The sequence below is a fragment of the Onychostoma macrolepis genome, chromosome 23 (genome assembly GCF_012432095.1).
Source record: "Onychostoma macrolepis isolate SWU-2019 chromosome 23, ASM1243209v1, whole genome shotgun sequence".
NCBI lineage: Eukaryota > Metazoa > Chordata > Actinopteri > Cypriniformes > Cyprinidae > Onychostoma > Onychostoma macrolepis.
Genome location: NC_081177.1, coordinates 268,467 through 289,417, shown reverse-complemented (window position 1 = coordinate 289,417; position 20,951 = coordinate 268,467). Strand labels below are relative to the sequence as shown.

Sequence of the window (20,951 nt, the reverse complement as noted above, 5' to 3'; positions counted from 1 at the left end):
AAGCCATGTCCTTCTGGTCAGCTTCCTTCTGCTTTCTGAGTGCGTTTGTGTGAGTTTGTCTTACCTTATTGTTCCTTGTTCCTCATGAGGAACCCGACATCACCTCACTGACAGACACTTGCAGCAACAAGAGTGTGTGTGTGTGTGTGTGTGTGTGTGTGGGTGTGTGTGTTTGCTCAGGTATCAGGAGGCACAGCTGATTAGCCTCAGTGTTCATGAATTAATGATGAGGATTGAAATGAATGAGGAAAACATTGTGCAAATGAGTTCAGTGACACAGACTCCATCAACACTCGTCTGAGGTTTATTTGACGCTTTACAGCAGATCAACACACATTCACACTGACTCAGTCAGTCACTGCAGGGAACACAGTCATAAATACAGGCTCATATGAGGAGGAATCAGGCGTCTCGTTCAGGCCTGGATCCGTTGGCGCGGCCGGTGAAGATCTGGGTCTGAGGTGCCGGCCCTGAACCCAAGCAGAGCAGAAGAGCTTTCATGAGCTCATCACTGGATTGGAGCGTCAGACCGTCCAATCAGAGCTCAGGACACGGGCTCGTCGGCTTCCTCCAGCTCGTCCGTGATCATCAGTGAGAGCTTAGTGAAGCTCGGCCGCTCATCTGCTTTCTGACAAACACATACACACACACACACACACACACACACACACACACACATTTTCAGCAACACACAACAGCCTCGTTTTCATGAGATGAGAGGGAAAACATCGTACACACACAGGATACAAAGTTACTACACTTTTTGTTAAATTTCATTCATACGCACGTGAATGCGAATTTCGCCGCATTCCGAAGTTCACGTTTAGCAAATTTACAACATAAAAATTAAAAAAACTAAAAGAGTGATCAAATCAAAGAAATGCAGAACAATCAGCTAAAGACACAATTTCTCATGTCCTTCTTCATTTGTAAGTCAATGGGCCACATTCATGAAATAATCGAAAATACATCAATAAATTCACATAATTTGTGTGTAAAATCTACCCTCACAAACCCTTTTTAAATCTCTGAATTGATAGTTAAATGTCAGTGAATTCCAATCATTCATAATAGTGTGCATGTTCACGCTTATTCACAATAAGCATAACCCCGCTCATGAATTACATGCACAGGACCACTGTTTGATTTCCTCAGGAATGGCTCCAGTAATTTACACAAATGCAATTAAGACTATAAATGATTGCATGAAAGAGTCAAGCTTGCAAACTAAATATTACTGGTGTTCAGAATAAGTCACCTGTACGTCTGTTTTTAAGGAATTAAAAGCATAATTAAGCAATATGCGTGTTATCAAATGCAGTGTTGTCAGTTTACCTAAAAGAAGACGAAACTCTTAAGAACCACTTGCGTGTGATTCGGAGCTGGTGTACATTTTGAAAAAACAAACACTTTCATGAAACAAAATAACAAATGATTCACCCCACAATGCATCCTGCTGGTGTTTCATGAGTGTAAATAAATCCTGAACACACATTGAGGTCCCTAATGTCAGTGAGGCTGTGAAGGACTCAGTCGTTACCTCCATCCAGCACATCTTCATGATGCTGTAGATGTGCGGAGCCGCTTTCTGGGGCCGATAGAGCCGGTGTCCCTGAGTGACCATCATCACCACCTCATGGTTCTGATTGTGTTCGAACGGCATCTTCCCCTCCGTGAACACCTCCCACATCAGCACACCTGAAGAGCACACCATCATCATCATCATCATCATCACCATCATCATCATCTTCATTATCATCTTCATCACTATCATCATCATCACCATCACCATCATCTTCATTACTATCACCATCATCACCATCACCATTATCATCATCACCATCATCATCATCTTCATCACTATCATCATCATCATCATCACCACCATCATCATCATCATCATCATCTTCATCACTATCATCATCATCACCATCACCATCATCTTCATCACTATCATCATCATCATCATCACCATTATCATCATCTCCATTACTATCATCATCATCACCATCACCATTATCATCATCATCACCATCATCATCATCTTCATCACCATCATCATCATCACCATCACCATCATCTTCATTACTATCACCATCATCACCATCACCATCATCATCATCACCATCATCATCATCTTCATCATCATCATCATCATCATCATCACCACCATCATCATCATCATCATCACCATCTTCATCACTATCATCATCATCACCATTATCATCACCATCACCATTATCTTCATCACTATCATCATCATCATCACCATTATCATCATCTCCATTACTATCATCATCATCACCATCACCATTATCATCATCACCATCACCACCATCATTAGCATCATCATCACCATCTTCATCACTATCATCATCATCACCACCATTATCATCACCATCTTCATCACTATCATCATCATCACATTATCATCACCATCACCATCATCTTCATCACTATCATCATCATCATCATCATCACCATTATCATCACATTACCATCATCATCATCTTCATTACTATCATCATCATCACCATCACCATTATTATCATCACCATCTTCATCACTATCATCACCATCACCATCATCATCATCTTGATTACTATCATCATCATCATCATCATCATCATCACCATTATCATCACATCACCATCATCATCATCTTCATTACTATCATCATCATCACCATCACCATTATTATCATCACCATCTTCATCACTATCATCATCATCACCATCATCATCATCTTGATTACTATCATCATCATCATCATCATCATCACCATTATCATCATCACCATCACCACCATCATCACCATCACTACCGTCATTACCATCACTATCATCACCATCATCATCATCTTAATTACTATCATCATCATCATCATCACCATCATCATCATCACCATCACCATCACTATCATCATCATCACCATCATCATCACTATCACCATCGTCATTACCGTCATTACATCATCATCATCTTCATTACTATCATCATCATCACCATCACCATTATTATCATCACCATCTTCATCACTATCATCATCATCACCATCATCATCATCTTGATTACTATCATCATCATCATCATCATCATCATCACCATTATCATCATCACCATCACCACCATCATCACCATCACTACCGTCATTACCATCACTATCATCACCATCATCATCATCTTAATTACTATCATCATCATCATCATCACCACCATCATCATCATCACCATCACCATCACTATCATCATCATCACCATCATCATCACTATCACCATCGTCATTACCGTCATTACATCATCATCATCTTCATTACTATCATCATCATCACCATCACCATTATTATCATCACCATCTTCATCACTATCATCATCATCACCATCATCATCATCTTGATTACTATCATCATCATCATCACCATTATCATCATCACCATCACCACCATCACTACCGTCATTACCATCACTATCATCACCATCATCATCATCTTGATTACTATCATCATCATCATCATCATCATCATCACCATCATCATCACCATCACCATCACTATCATCATCATCACCATCATCAACACTATCACCATCGTCATTACCGTCATTACCATCATCACCATCACCATCGCCATCACAAGCTGATGTATAGATGCTACTGACCGAATGACCAGACATCAGATTTGCTGCTGTATTTGCAGAAGTTGAAGACTTCGGGCGCAGACCACTTGACAGGGAACTTGGCTCCAGAGGAACTCCAGTACTGATCATCCAGAACATACCTGCAGGAGAACACAGACGTGATGAAGTCCTAGTGGTGCTAGTGTTTCTTTAGCTACAGTCACAGCACTGTCTGTCTAATTCCACAGACAAGCCTTTGACTAATGCACTATATTTTGATTCAATAATATTTATTCTCTCATATTTTGTATTTTGAGGGGATTTCATGGTACTAGACAAAGTTCACCTGTAAATACTGCAGCATTTATATCTATATAAAATAATACAAATATTAGGAAATCTATTTGGTAACACAAAGTAGTTTTCATGCATTAATTATGCTCCTTATTATGCACTGTATGATCTCATGAATAACTTTAACCACAGTTATAATACATTATAACACTGATCTATTCATTGTTACACTTTATAAAGTATAATTCATTAAAACACACAACAAACAAACTTTCAAATATTATATGGCATTTTAACTTTGGTTACAATTATTTATGAAAAGATATAATGCATTACAATGTACATTTTGAATACCTTTATAATGCATCATAAGAAAAGTTACTTTAAGCAGAGTGTTACCAAATATTTCATAATATTTTCAGTGTTTAAGTTAAACATATAGCAAAGTTATTTAAAATGCAGGTTTAGCATTTTGATATATAAATTGTGGCTGATTTGTATATCGTACACCAAAAAAAACAAAAAAAACTGCTCTGTATTTTCATATTTTCCCATTGATTTCCCATGGTGGTCAGTTTTTGACCATGAAGATCACAAGTATGACTGTTTTTTTTAAAAACCATTTAGTCTTTTCTAATCATGTCCAGGACTTTATGTGTTGATATAGTAAGTACAATAAAAGTTACTAAGTTTCGTACTAATCCAGTAAAGTAAAAAAAAAAAAAAAAACTCAATACATAATTTTTCAGTCTAAAATGACCAATTAGCATGAATGGGTTAACGAGCAGGAAGTGTCTAAATTATTTCAACCCTTGATTCTCAGTCTCTGGAAACTGACTTTTTTTTTAATCAGCATATCTGTCAACAAAGTCTAATGTGATAAAATAATGATTTGAAAATTGATCTCAAGTTCTCAAGATGGGTTTTGGAGACATATAAATCCATAATCCAATTTGATCAGTTCTGTGATTGTGAGCGGGTCATATTTTGTGAACGTGAGATCGATGACGCATTTTGCCTGTGATGCTCAGTGGAGACTGACAGAGTGATACAGATAAACATGAATTATAAAGCAGATGTTCAGATACCTGGTCATGCCGAAGTCAGAGACCTTCACCACCAGCGAACTGTTGACCAGGCAGTTTCTGGCCGCCTGAAAAACACCAGAGAAGTGGAAATAATCGAAGAGGAACCACAGTTACAGTCCAGACACAATCACACACACCGACTCAAGACGACATTCGCTGCATATTGTGTTGTTTAACAAGCATCTAACGGTCTGAATCAAACCCTGAGCTTAAACAAGACTCTTCTTCAGCTTATGACTTTAAAGCCCTCCGGAGAAATCATTTCTTCTTCTGCAGCGAGTGAAACTGGTATCTCTTGATTGTTCAACACTTGAAAAGTTGCTTAATGTCAAATGCTACCACAACCTATTCAAATATTTGGGGCCCGTAAGAAATTAATACTTTTATCCATCAAGGACACATTAGATTGATCAAAAGTGCCAGTAAAGACATTTATAGGGCCCTATTTTAATGATCTAAGTGCATGGTCTAAAGCGCACGGTGCAGGTGCTCTTAGGCCGTGTCCGAATCCACTTTTGCTAGTTTAATGACGGGAAAAACGGTCGGCGCGCCCGGCGCATGGTTCGAGAGGGTTGTCCCTATTCTCTTAATGAGTAATGGGTGTGTTTTGGGCATAACGTGCAATAAATCAATCAGAATCTCATCTCCCTCATCTTATCTGTGTGTGATAAGCAAATTGTACGAGCGTTGTGGACCCGCCTATAGGCGCATCTTACTAACAAAAAAATACTGCGCCATTGACTTTAGACCAGGTTTTAGTTGGACAATGGTGCAGTTTATTGCAGTTGCCTCAAAATAGGGTGTATGATAGGGCCCACAGTGTTACAAAAGATTTCTATTTCAAATAAATGCTGTTCTTTTGAACTTTTTGTTCATCTGTGAATCCTGAAAAATAAAATGCATCACGGTTTTGACAAAAATATTGTGCAGCACAACTGTTTTCAACATTGATAATAATCAGAAATATCAGCATATTAGAATGATTTCTGAAGATCATGTGACACTGAAGACTGCAGTAATGATGCTGAAAATACAGCTGCGCATCACAGAAATAAATTACAGTTTAACACATATTCACATAGAAAACAGCTGATTTACATTCTAATAATATTTCACTGTTTTTTTAGGGTTGGGAATCAAAAATCAATTCCAATTTCAGAATCGGATACTTTTCAATTTCAATTCCGCCTATCAATTCCTGTGTGCACATCTTTTTTTTTAGCTGGCAAAAAGGTGCTGTTAAAAATGTATCTGTCTATGAATCATTCATTCAAGAGATTCATTCAAAATCACTGATTCATCCAGTAATGAAACAAGTCAATCTTCAGTGAGTCGTTGAATCGTTCCATTCAGACGTTCCATGAGATTTTGTTTAGTTGCCTAATGTTTTTTCTTCAGAACTGTGAGAGAACTACAACCTCCATTAAAAAAAAAAAGTCTCATTTTATCCAGAATCGTGCCGCTTCACACACTAAAAGCTCTTAATCGAGTCCAGTTTTTCCGTAGCCGACTGATTTTTGTTCTTGGTATTCAGCAGCAATAAAAAGTTTTGCAAAAAGAGATAAATATGTCTGATATCTAAATGTTTGACTTCATTTTTTTAACCACACTGGAATCGAAAGTTCAGTGTGGTTACATATAGTTACATATAGTACTCGATGAGAACCGTAACTGGAATTGATCAAATTCAAACGATACCCAACCCTCCTGTTTTTCCGGTGTTTTTGGTCAAATGTGCGTGTTTTCTGACCAGGTCTCTGTGGATGAAGCCGTTCTGCTCCAGATGCTGCATGCCCTGGCTGACGTCGTGGCAGATTCCCAGCAGGTCCTGCGACCCCAGCTTTCCTCTGCGCTGACGCAGGTAGTTGAGCAGGCAGCCCAGCTCCATGAACTCCGTCACCAGGTAAATGGGCTTCTGCTGCGTGCAAACACCGTACAGCTGCACCAGGTTCCGGTGAGACAGTTTCCTGAGAGCACGGGACAGACGTGAGGAACATCTGCAGACATCTGCTCTACAGTGATGTTCATGTGTGTGTGTGAGAGACACCTACATCATGATCTTGGCTTCCTCTATGAAATCATCTTCACTCATGGCTCCTTCCCTGATGGTTTTAATGGCCACTTTATGTTGCGCTCTCCATTTTCCCAGCCGCACCACTCCAAACTGACCGCTGCCCAGCTCCTTCATGAAGGTCAGCTCTGACGGATTGATCTCCCATTTATCTGCACACAAACATCATGCGGTTTCTTCACATGTCACACCAAAACAACAGTCAAAGCCCTTTCCCTGACACTTCAAGCTTCAGTAATTTAGCAACATGTTCACAAGCTCGGAGTCCTCTGATGTCGGGTAACAATCACATGGCATGAAGGTTAACAAATATATTCTTTTTAGTAAGTGTTTATAGCATATTTCATTTCCTGAAAGCAACATGGTAACAGCATTTAAACAATAAACACTATACAAAAACACATTATAACACACATAAACCCTCTGGTGCTCTGTGGCAACTTTTGACTGAAAATTATAATTTAACTTCATCAGAACGGTTGGAAACTTGGTAAAGGTTTTGGCACTTGCTATGTGAACACAAACAAATCATGGACATGATTCAAAAATATTAAATGGTCTTGTACTGTTCACAGTCAGAAATCATGGCATTAGAAACGAATGGGAAACAAATTTCACCTAGTGGACATGTTTGGTTCTGCACCCATATAAAATCATGTTTTGTGATATCAACCTCAAATTCGGAACACAACTTGTTTAGATGTATGGTTTTGATTTACTCACAGTTTTAGAGTAAAACTTGTTTTTGTTTTTATAACATTTAATATGTAATAAGTGGATTATAGCTATTCCATTGTGAGCAGCACCAGAGGGTTAATGAACTAAACTCCTGGAAACTTCTCAGAATTTTAAGAGCTCAGGTGATAAAAGATTTTAAATGTTATTTTAAAATGATGTATTCACATTAATTTGACATTTTAATGATCTAATTAATGCTATGCTTTCCATAAACTCACTGCAGATCAAGCATGCTTGATGTTTTGAACTGTTTTTAGACACATGTTGTGTTCATTTGTCGTGAACAAATGCAAATTTTCAGTCATTTAGTGTGTGATGTTCTGTTTCTCTCTGTAACCACTGTCAAACTCAGTAAGAGTGTGTTGATGGTGTGTTTTCCAGCCGTTAGTGTGTGACTGTGTTACCGTAGCTGAATCCTGCTGTTTTAGGAGCTTCTCTCGTCTGATCGCCGACTGGATGACGGAGTCTGGAAACAAGACCTACGTGCACACACACACACACACACACACACACACACACACACACATTTTCACAAAAATGTGTCTGCTTTGCCGTATCTTACTGCAGAGAAAAATAGGAAACAGTGTGTGTGGGGGGCTGATTCTATAATTGGAGATATATTTGGCATTTCAGAAAGTTAAGAAAAAAAACTGTTCACTAACAGAAATTCTTTCCAGTATCTTATTGAATTCATATTAAATTTGAATAATTCAGTGCTTGCCAAACACAAGTAACTTCCTTTTATCACTTTTAATGAAAAAACAGATGTCTTTATGGTATTGTTTGTCAACTCTGTTACGGACAATTTAGGCAACTTATAGCAATAATAGTAAATCATAACAGCAAAAATCCCTCGTTTCATTAAACAGTCGTTACTTTCTAACACTTGAAACTGAGATAATATTTCACCTATGCATACTTTAAAAATTAAAAAAAATACCCATGTCTTCACAGAACTATCCACATGGAGCAAATATTTTTCATATGAATATGTATTATATCCAATATGAAAATGAAATGTTGTTGAAATATTATAAGGGTGCAAAGATATCTCAATAATATTTATGAGATTTTAAACAACAATCTTATTGTTTTTTTGTGAAAATAGTTAATTAACAGAGTTGACCCTTTAAGTAACAGAATTGACAGAATTGTTTAGTGGACTGTCAAATCTGTTAGACTACTTTCAGCACTGTTACTCTACCTTGGTAACAGAGTTTGACGGTAACAGAATTGACCATTTGTTTTGTTGTTTTTGCCAAAAACTCCACTTGCTAGCATAAATGCTAAGAGCACATGGCACTAATGAAATCACGCTTAAAAAGACTTTTAAATAGCCCAATGTGTGATCAGTAATAAATTCTGTTTTCTTTTTGATATTGTGGTAACAGTGTTGACATTCTGCAAGATAACTCTTGGTGTAAGAACTTTTTAGATTAAAATATTTTCTCAGAGAGAGCTCACAGAATTTTCAGTGCTTCAGAGCTTATCAGTGAGGGAAAGTGACATCACTTCCTGTATCTTACACAGCTGTGGGCGGTAATTCCACTAATTTATAGGCAAAGTATGGTGCGGTAACAGAGTTGATGCAAGATTTATGGACACACAATTTTATAAGAAAAAAGTTATGTTTAAACAATTGAATGTTGTAGAATTAAGTGAATGACTATTTAGAGCTTTTATAAATAAAATGAATGAAATATTACCAAAAGAAAAGTGCAATAAAATATTTTGATTACAAAATGATTCATGATGGAAAAATACACTGACTAATTCAGACAACAAGATATCATGGTTTACAGAAATTATTATATTGTTATGGACTGTAACATCTTGTAATTCATAACAATGAGTAACAAATTATTAAAATAATTAAAAATATAACCATTTGAAAAAACGCAGAAAAAAAGAATGATTTCAGACACTAAATGTACCTGCGATTGTAGAATCACCCGTGTGTGTGTGTGTGTGTGTGTGTGTGTGTGGTACCTGCGGCGTTGTGTTTGTGGTACTCTATGAGTTCAGGAATGCTGCTGAAGATGTATTTCTCTGCCAGGTAAAACTGTTTTGGTGAGCTGTTTGTTTCTTTAATCTGGTAATGTCTGACTGTAGCTGCTCCGTCCCTGAAAACCAGGAAAGACCATCCCATCACAAATGTGTGTGTGTGTGTGTGTGTGTGTGCTTTTGTGCCAAATGAGGACATAAATGTGTATAATGACAGGTATTACAAGGAGAAGGTGACTTTTCAGGACATTACTCCATGTCTCCACTTTTCAAAACACTTATAAATCACACAGAATGGAGTGTATTGAAAATCTGAAATAGCAGACAGTCTCCTGTAAGGGGTAGGTTTAGGTGTAGGGTTGGTGTAGGACAATAACACATACAGTAAGTACAGTATAAAAACCATTACGCCTATGGGATGAACCCACAAGGACAATGAAACAAGTGTGTGTGTGTGTGTCTCACCCTGTGTTCCTGGTGTATAGTGACACGGTGTACGTCCCTGTATTGCTGGACACTCGAACCATAAAACCACCATCTTTAGCCTAAACACACACACATATTAATAAAGAGTGTTTAACACCCATATAGTTCTGAACAGTCGCACTAATACACACACACACACACACACACACACCTCTTTCCTGAGCTGCTCTTCAGCTTTGTTGCGATTCACATTTTTACAAAACCATCTGAAACACAAAACACACAAATAAATAAAAATAATAATAAATAAGTTTAAAATCTGACCATAAAATACAACCCTAACAAAACATACAGCAACATATGAGAAAAAACATTGGTAACACTTTATTTTAAGGTGTCTTTGTTACACGTTACATGTACTTACTATTATAATAAGACTTAATTATGCATAATTACATGCAAGTAACCCTAAACCAAACCCTAATCCTAACCATATAGTCAGTACATGTAGTAAATTAATATTACTCAGTACTTAAATACTAATAATTACACTGCAACAAGGACACCTTAAAATAAAGTGTAACTCAAACATTCATCTGATGTTGATGATTCATATGGACTCTACACCGAAAGAAATCTGGATTCACATCGAAACCTCTTTCACTCAGAAATTACTAGTAAATTTGAAAGTAACACAATGAATTAAACCTGAGAGTTGAAGGTAGAAAAACAGAAATTGTATTTTCTTGTAAACCATAACACAATAATATTTATTTTCAATTTTGAAAAATATTTTTTTTTACAGTGCAGATGAAGCAGCAGCTCATCACTGCACTGTTACTGTAATGAAGAATGAGCAGACGCGTCTCTGATTCACTCACATGAACTGCTCCAGCGTGTCTGACTCCTTCTCTGTCACATAGTTGCTCGGGATGTAGCCCTCATCTCTACAACACACACACACACACACACACACTCAACGAGTTTAACTGACTGACATGAACATGTGACTATTTAGAGAAGATCAGATTCAAATTTGAGGACAGCACTGGACTTTAGGACAAATTATGGGAAGATTATAACCATTATCATTATTATTAAATTATGTAAAACTTGTCAGGTCCTGTATGGCCAACCTTCAATAATATCATAAAGTCCAAACAGCTCATAAAAACATCACAATAACCCACAAGTAATCCACAGCACTCCAGTCCATCAGTTAACATCTGGAGAAGACAAAAGCTGAAACACATCCAGCATTAAGACGCTTTTAACTCAAATCCATAATCCATATTAACGCTTCTTCCAGTGAAAAAGTGCATCTGCTGTTGTCTCTCACATTCAAAATCCAGCCACATATAAGTTTGTTTTGAACTGTTCTGGCTTGTAAACGCTGCTTGATCTGCAGATTTCTCTCCTGATTCAGACCAGAACACTTTCACTGGAGGAAGCGTTATTATGGATTACGGACTCGATGTATTTTAGTTCAAAACGTCTTAATGCTGGATTTGTTTCAGCTTTTGTCTTCTCCAGATGTTAACTGATGGACTGGAGTGCTGTGGATTATTGTGATGTTTTTATCAGACTCTCATTCTGACGGCACCCATTCACTGCAGAGCATCCATTGCTGAGACACTGATGCAGAGACACATTTCTCAGAATCAGCAGTAATATCTAGTGATGGGCGCTTAAGCCTCGAAACTTTTGTGAATCAACTGTTTCGAAACAGTGGTTCAGAGTGCGTATCAAACTGCCAAAGTCATGTGATTTCAGTAAACGAGGCTTCATTACGTCATAACTGTTTCGAAACGTTTCAGAATTTCAATGGTTTGCCGCTGGGGCGATCTCTGTAAACCCATGAATCATGCGAGTTCATTGAGATTGAAAACCATGCATTAAGAGCCGGGGGGTGAAAACTTTTGAACAGAATAGAGATGTATACTAGTAATGATACACAAGTAATATCTGTGTTCATTCAGAGCATCAGACGCACCCGTGTTTGTCCTGTGCTTTGTACCAGTTCATGTCACACTTCTCCAGGATCACGTACTCCTCGCCCTTCCTCAGCGTCAAATCATGAGGCTCCAGCCCTTCGAAGTCATACAGCGCGATGACCACTTTCTCTCCAGGGCCCGCCTCTTCCTGTGCCGTCTCGCCTGCGGGTGGGGGGGGCGGCGGTGGCCGTCGCATCTGGGGTAGAAAGATGAATTAGTTACACTTTATTTTGATAGTCCACTTTAGACATTTTACTAACTATAGGCAACTACATGTCAACTGATTCTCATTCATTTGCAACTACATGTCTACTAACTCTCAGTAGGGTAGGTTTAGGGTTAGTAGAGTAAGGTGACATACATTTGCAAAGTTTCTCATAGTCAGTATGTTGTGAACCCATCAAAATAAAGTGTTAGAAGATATTAAGCAGACAGTCCACTAATACTCTAATGACTGCTAGTTGACGTGTAGTTGCAAAGTTACTCACTGTTAGTAGAATGTCTAAAGTGGACTATCGAAATAAAGTGTTGCCAACTAATTAATCGTGCTCAGATGGTTTGATGAAGTAAATAGTCTGAGCTCACCGTGATGCTCTCGTCTCCAGGAACAGGAGGCAGAGGTTTGCGTGAAACTGTGAGATGAGAAATACACATTTCTGTGATTGACTGAGGGCTGTTTAATGTCTTAAAATGTCAACTTGCTGAAGATTGTTTTAGCCACTTCCTGTGGGTAGCGCTAAAGTTTCTCACCAGCTGCGTGACCTCGTCCCGTCACGGACCGAAATGTAATGACCCACATAACGATCAGTGTGCAACACAGGCACATTTAGGTTGGGTTGATAGTGAGAATGTTTAATGAGAGGCTAAACGAATGTAAATGAAGTGTGAAGGATCACGTAGTAACCAGCAGCATCTAGCAGAACTGTGAATTTGAGTTTGATAATGCTTCTACAGACCCAAACAAATAAATAAAACCTTCAAAAGATTAAAGATTAAATAAAAGGAAGTAGTGAGCAATCTTTAATCTGTATTACAACATGAAACAGATTAACCAAAACAAAAGAATGAGGGCGGGGCTTGTTTCTGTGCACTGTTTGTTGATTGGATGTTGAGATGTGGACCAGTGTTATTTCAGTATCGTTGAAATATTTTGAATCAGTTTTCATTTTTATATATTTTCTATTTTAATTTTAGGTACAATTTTTGTAATTTTGTTGTGTTTTTGTAGTTTAAGAGTCAGATTTACTAAACAGGATAAATTAGCGTTAGAGCGCAATTCCACAAAAGCGGCGATGGGAGGGAAAATTCTGCGTGTGATTTACTAACAATGCACACATTAAAGAACACAGATCATTTGCATAATGACCAGCGCAATCTGCTAATTACCGCCTGCTTTAAGACATGCTTTTTTTGGGCGTTAAATAATGGCGCAAATACCAGTAATTTGAGGAGTGCAGACGTTAGTAAAACGCGTCGCGTGATTCATTTGAAGACTCTTCTCCCGTAATTTTAGCGTCTGAAAGGGAAACTCCTACAAATTAATATTCAATAAGATCAGGCGCAAAAATAACTGTTAATTCTTCACTGCGCGTCTTTATTAAATCCTGACAGAACTATTTTAACGCTAAAAGATGGTTTGTGCTGCTGCGAGCTGTTAGTAAAGCTGGCCCTAAATATTTTTGTTTAAAATTAGACAAAATAATATTTTGTTTAAATATTTTTTATTTAATTTCAGTTAATGTTTATTTTACTTCAGTTACTGTTTATTTTATTTCAATAACAACATTTTATTTTTTAGTTTTGTTAACTGTATGGCTCTCAGAAATAGAGGTGGATCTAAATGTGAGCTTGAAGTGGATTTTAATAAAGGGGCGGAGTTTAAGAGCACTAAATGATTGGAGAAACTCTGCATATGACACCAGAGAGAAAAAGATCCAGTTATGACATTCTGATTAAACATTAAACAAAAAAAAAGTAAATATATATATGGATGATTCATTCACAATAAGATTATTGTTATTTGTTATTAAAATACTTGGTATTTATGCTGCTTCTGCATTAATTTAGAGATGCAGTGTGTATGACTGTAAGCTGTGATGGATGGGTTCATATGTGATGTACTGTGGGCTCTGCTGGGAACACTGGAGGAGTGTTACCGTCTCCGAACAGGTTGTAGCCCTCGCAGCCCGGGGCCAGTTTATCCAGCTGTCCGCAGCACAGCCACTCGCCCTCCTGCCAGAACTGAGGGTGGAACTTCGCTGCGATCTGAACGTTATTCTTGATCTCTGCAGGACATAACACGTCAGAAACACGTCACATCGTCACACCATCTACAGCTCGACCCAACACACACACGCAGATTTCAGTATTAATGCATAACTGTCAGTCTGCTCACTGCCAAACCACCAGAATCTGTCATTTAATCATGTGACACACATCAGCAACACCACATTAGCTAATATTAGGCCCCTTTTGCATGTTAGCAGATTGTGTGTGTGTGTGTGTGTGTGTGTTACAGCGGTGGCCAAAAAGCATCAGAACACTAGTATTTCAGCAGCTAAAAATGGTTTTAAGTCAGTTATTTCTATCTTTTGCTGTAGTGTGTCAGGAGGAAATATCAGTTTACATTCATTTAACCATTAATTGTAATAATCCAGTGAGATTTGAGATGTGATCTGATCATCATCAGTGTGTCTGGAGTGACATGAAGAAACAAAACAAACTGAGACTAAATCCAGAAGAACTGCGTCTCAAGACGCTTCAAGAAACCTCCTGCGAAGCTACAGTGCTGTTAAACGTTTGAGGCACTTGTGTAAAAATGCTGTAAAATGAGGATGCTGTCAAAAATAGATTTTCTTGATCAATTAACTTCTATGAACTAAATGAAATCCACATTTGTTGTGAGCATGCTTTGTGTTTAAAGCAGGTTTTGTCCTCGCTGCACTTAAAAAGTTTAAGCGTATATTTGAATTAAATTTTTGGTCAATATTAAACAAGGATTCGATCGTCCTGTAAGTATAACAGCAGCAATGCAGGCATTAGTAATAACATGTAATGTACATAAATTTATTTTGTATTACATTAGGCCTATGTATTTTAACAGTGTTATTCAATGAAACCATAAACCATCATTACTGCTTCATTGTTTTATATAATGCATTTTAAGTCATTTTAAAGGCTGTTGTTGGCTTAGGTCTGTTTTCATAACCACAAAAAAAAAAATAATTAATATATATATATATATATATATATATATATATATATATATATATTATAGCAAACTGCATACTCTGCGTATAGGGAGCAGCGGTACTGGACACACTACAGCAAACGATAGAAATAACGGACTTAAAACCATTTTTTAGCTGCTGAAAATATTTTGGCCACCACTGTATATTATGTAGATGTTTATGAGCACACATGTACAGTATGTAATGTATGTCAATAAGCTCTCGCACATACACATGACAGTTTATACACTCAAAACCACTGAAACTTCTGAAGAAACAGTACCACTTCCACAGCGAACTACTGCCACACTGACGAGAATGAAGACACACGTATGCAAATTCACACGAGTTCAAAAACTTTCCATCACATACAGTGTCTTCACAAAATAAGAATGATTTTTCAGATGATATATATATGCATCAGCTTTAATGCACTTATCAAAATAACAAAAGCGGTCAAATGTCAAAAGTTTTCAGAATGTACACATTTTTTAAACTTACATTATGCAAAAGAGTGGAAATCAGGGTTAAATAATGGGCTGAGAACTGAAAAAATAGTTGTAATGTGGCTCAGATTGAGACAAGAATCACGTGTTTGTGTGTTTTTCTGCTGAATAAGGGAAACTGCAGGACTTCTTCACCACAAAAATGCTTGTCGAAAGCAAAACTCCTATAAAATGTATCCTATTTAGTGAGAAAGTGTGACATAAAAGAGCAAAACATGCATAATATATATATATATATATATATATTTTTTTTTTTTTTTTAATCAGCACCCCAGTAAGAAACAAGTATTGGATTTCATTCAGCAAAGATGAAGCAGGGTCATGTGATCAGCCAGAAAACAGAAATTAAATTTAATATGAATCATGAGAATCTCACTGACCTTCCTTGAGGTTCTGGACCCAAATGCTTCGACTCTCATTACTGGGAGCAAAAATATACAACATGATGGAATCATGAACAACCTGACGAGAGACAAAGAGATTGTTCAGTCCCTCACGACTGCTAATGTTTTCATACTTCTACACACTCAAAGCACACGTCTCATTGGTACTGAGCAAGTACATACTATTATACACATATGTGACCCTGGAGCACAAAACCAGTCATAAGGGCACATTTTTGAAAGCTGAAAATCTGGAATCTGAGGGTGCAAAAAACTCAAAATATTGAGAAAATCATCTTTAAAGTTGTCCAAATGAAGTTCTTAGCAATGCATATTACTAATCAAAAATGAAGTTTTGATATATTTACGGTAGGAAATTTACAAAATATGATCATGAACATGAACATGAACATGAACATGATCTTTACTTAATATCCTAATGATTTTTGGCATAAAAGAAAAATGGATAATTTTGTTGGCTATTGCTACAAATACACCTGTGCTGCTTATGACTGCTTTTGTGCTGCAGGGTCAGAGATGTCCTCATAACACGCTCATCTGGTGTAGAAACAGTTTTCACCTGGAAATTGCTAATAAATTTCACAGATAATTTATAGTTTTCATTCTGACCTGGAAGGGATATTTGTTCTGGCAGGGGATGATGGTCGTGCTGTTCTTCACGATCTCCACGCACCTGATCCTCTGCAGATCCACCGAACCCTTCTTGAACCTCTTCTGCAAAACACGCAGGAAGATGTGAAGACGCTGCTGAGCGTGTCAGATGCATGTTATCTTCAACATAAGATTGTTACGTATATCTCGCTCACCTCGGCTCGGAGCTCATAGTACGTCAGCTTGCTCTTGGTCAGCACAAACACTCTCTCCTTATAGTTGAGCGGAGACGTTCGTTTCTTCTGCTGAGAACGTTTGATCAACGTTTCCTCAAGAATGGGTGTCAGACTCATCTCTGAACGCCCAGAACTGCCATGGACCTTAGGAAGAGATGGACAGAATGATGGCTGAGATCTTCTGCTGACGCTCGTCCGTCTCAAGAGCTCCAGAGCAGCTTTCTTCAACACTTTCAATTTTCCTAATCGCTATACCTCTGTGTGTTGTTATTGCAAAACCACCAGTTGGTTTATTTTTATTTAACCACAATCTTTGTGTCAAAATGCACAACAAATGATATACCTGAGTTGAAGGTTTCACATTTGCAGTAAGTTTATAATGCGGAGGATTTGAGTATCAAAGTAAATATAGTGCACATGTAGAACATTTCAGCTTTAAGACTTTCCTTAATTATTATTTGCATTTGGGTCATTCCGTGTCAAATCAACCAAATTTTAGAAACTTCTCTGGCTCAGATTTTTGATTTTGCTAATATTTTTTCTGAAGAAGGTTAAGCATGTAGTGATGAAAGCCAAAAATATTAAATGTCATGGATGAATATTTACTGAGTAATCCACTGTTTTGTAGAGAGGGGCAATTTTCACCTGAGATTCAGAGCCAAATTACAGGGGGTTAAAAATGACTTGCAAAAGATGGCAGCATCATAATGTTATTTTTACACAGAGATTGTTAGGTCTGTTAGTAAAATCTGTTGACTTTAGCAATCTTTGTTGCATTATGTGCTAATGGTGACCAATCAAAAATGGGGAAACAGCACTTTTCAAGTTTTTTTCTCCAAAGTTTGCAGGCCTGTAACTCAAGAAGAATTAAAGATATCTTAATGCCCTTTTAGATATTGGGTCTTAACAAACTTCTCTTTTGGCATCTTCATTTTTAAGGCCCTATATGGTCCAGTTCCAGAGATATTGGAATTTAAATATGGCTCCAGGAGTAAATTGTTAAAATGTATGCATTTTCAATCATCAAAAACCAAATGTGGGTCACTTTGCAAAAAATGCTTTTTTTTTTTTTAAAGAGGAATGTCTGAAGAAAAATAATGTTAAAACTAGAAATGTATCTTGTTTCCTTCTGTCAAAACAGCTGCATTGAACATTTTGAACAAAAAATTACAATATTTTGGCCTTCATCACTATGCATGCCTATCTTTCTACAGAAAAATATCAGCAAAATCAAAACTTTAAACCGGGGACCTCTGGTTGAGTTGACATGGAATGACCCATTTATATTCACGCTTTTAACAGATACTTCATTCAAAGTTACTTACAGAAGAGAAATTAAAGCAATTAAACAATATTCATACTGTATAAAGCCAGGTTTATTTATACAGCTGTGCCTGCTCAAAATCCTGAGTAAAGGAGCAATGCTGCATCAAAGCCAGACTAGATATTACCTTCTCAGACCCACTCCTGGAATCAAAGCATACACTGCTGTGTAAATGCATTTGTACCACCTCTGAGCTGCATTAAACAATCTGTGTGAAGAAATGCCACTTCAGAAGCTCCTCTGTGCCAGCTTTGCTGTGTGAATTTGGCATTAGAGAGCTAGATTAGGAAACAAGCTGGAGCAGAGGAGAAATGCAGAACAGAACTGAAGCGCTTCTGATGCAGCATTGGGGTGTCTTTACACAAACTCTTCAATGCTGCTCAGAGATGCATTTACAATTACAACTGTATGCTTTGGTATTATGAGCTGAGGCGGGTCACAGCAGGCTAATTTAGTCTGGCTATTATGCAGCGTTGCACTTTACAAGCGCTTTATGCTGGACAGTATTTATTTATTCTGAGTTGTTCAAATCGAGGTAATCAAATACGGTTTTAATGATAATTAAAATATGAAACAGTAATACTAACCATGTGGAAATTTATCATGATTTATCATAAATCAAATGTAATTGTATATGTATTTAATTAATTTCAGGATAATTATCTCTGGTGGATCCAGACTAGAGCTATTCAATGAAGTTTGTGAGGCCTTCTAGTGGAGACTGTTTGACAAGATACTGTTGATATTTATTATGTGTTATGCTTATGTTACATCTGTTCATTTCTCAAAGCGCACAAATAAAATAGGATTTACTACTAATTCTATCTCTGAAAGCAGTGGAAACTCAAACTCATAATTATTACAGCAGAATGTGCCACAGAGAACTTAAAATATAAAAAATGTAAGACAAATCTGTTGTGCATGCACAATTTATTTACATTAGATGTTCCCTAAAAACATCTCAAATGGTCCAAAATGTATAAAATTGGTTGTTTAATCATTTTAATTGTACAAATTTCCTTTGTGTGATTACCTCTATGTATATTAGTATTGCAAAACTGCCAGTTTTTAATTTTATTTTTGCTTGGTTTAACCACAGTGGCCGTCTTTGATTCCCCGTGCACAACAATTGTTGGTTCTACGGATGGAAACCTCAATATCTGAGCTCAGGATGGTCCAAAAACAGATCTCTAGAGTACATGGACATATAGAGACATTTCACACATTAGACTTTGAACTCCAGTCCAAATGTCAGGATCAAATCACTCAAAAGTTCACTTTTAGGGTCACAATAGGAAGAGTTCAAGTCCTAAATTTAATCTTCAGCACATTGTCAAAAACTGATTGAGTTCATCTGTAATGACCATTTTATAGCGACTATAAAATTATATTGATTATACTCATTTAAACAGGTTTTATTATGACTTCACTTCAACACTAAAAAAAGTCAGCACTAAATGAATAAATCGCACATTGAGGCGATATGATCCGCTGACAGCAGTTATGACATTCAGATTTAATATGAATAAACATGAATCACGCTTCATTCAGCCTGTTGTTTGTTTGTTTTTGCTTGATTATTGCACAGAAATTCAAATAACCGCAGATAAACTCATTTCACACACACATCTGAACTTTCATTTTCACATTCAAACTTCAGCAGAGATCCAGAAGTAAATGCGATGCTTTATTTGACGCGCGGCTCGAACTCGGTCCGAAAAGCAATAAACATTATAAGATTTCTTACCTCCGCGTACAGTTTTTCCGCTTATAGACGTGTGTGTGTGTGTGTGTGTGTGTGTGTGTGCGGTCAGTGATCATCAGGAAATATGAATCAAGGAAGTCCAGAGACTCACTGGTGTCGGTTTTTATTCATCTCAGTGCTTATATGTGACACACATGAACACTGTTTTGTTGTTTGTGAACATCGGAGTTTAACAGTTAATCTGGCAGCTGATGCACGGGTTAATTTGACAGACCGACGGATGACGTCATATCCCTCGAGCCGTGTGTTTCCTCTTTATTCGCTACATTTCTGTAGATGCTGGCTATGCATCTGTAGGCTGCAGTAATATCTGTTTCCAACACATTAAGTTCTTCTTCTTCTTCTTCTTCTTGGTTTTTAACGGCGGCTGGCAACCAACGTAAATAGGTGCATTACCGCCACCTTCTGCTCCGGAGTGTGGAACAGAGTTTTATAGTCTATTTATCAATCCCGTCTCTCTAATAAAATCATAGAAGGCTTTACTATTTATTTCACTTGACCATTTTATTAAAACCTTAAAATTTAGATCCTGAATTCCATTTTTCTTAATTCTTCTATCATTTTTCCTCTTTCTTGTTCATACTTCCTACATTCAATAAATACATGAGGTATTGTTTCTTCAACATTACAGTATTCACATAACCCATTTGGATGTTTCCCTATTA

General features: G+C 37.2%; 1 protein-coding gene across 2 annotated transcripts; it reads right to left on the bottom strand.

The window, feature by feature from the left end:
* Positions 1-282: 282 nt before the first annotated feature.
* On the bottom strand, positions 283-20,557 carry tec (tec protein tyrosine kinase). Of its 2 annotated transcripts, XM_058762527.1 has the most exons (18): positions 20,269-20,557; positions 17,177-17,341; positions 16,980-17,084; positions 16,347-16,428; positions 14,387-14,515; positions 12,816-12,862; positions 12,230-12,426; positions 11,118-11,183; positions 10,448-10,502; positions 10,276-10,355; positions 9,796-9,929; positions 8,211-8,285; positions 7,049-7,220; positions 6,748-6,964; positions 4,998-5,062; positions 3,658-3,776; positions 1,541-1,698; positions 283-628 (listed from the first exon to the last, which is right to left on the bottom strand). In XM_058762527.1, the coding sequence occupies exons 2-18, from the start codon at positions 17,312-17,314 to the stop codon at positions 545-547; spliced, it is 1,923 nt and encodes a 640-aa protein (XP_058618510.1). In that variant the 5' UTR covers positions 17,315-17,341; positions 20,269-20,557; the 3' UTR covers positions 283-544. The 2 variants fall into 2 exon arrangements, with proteins under 2 accessions (XP_058618510.1, XP_058618511.1); XM_058762528.1 differs by lacking the exon at positions 20,269-20,557 and having other exon boundaries at positions 17,177-17,704.
* Positions 20,558-20,951: the final 394 nt, after the last annotated feature.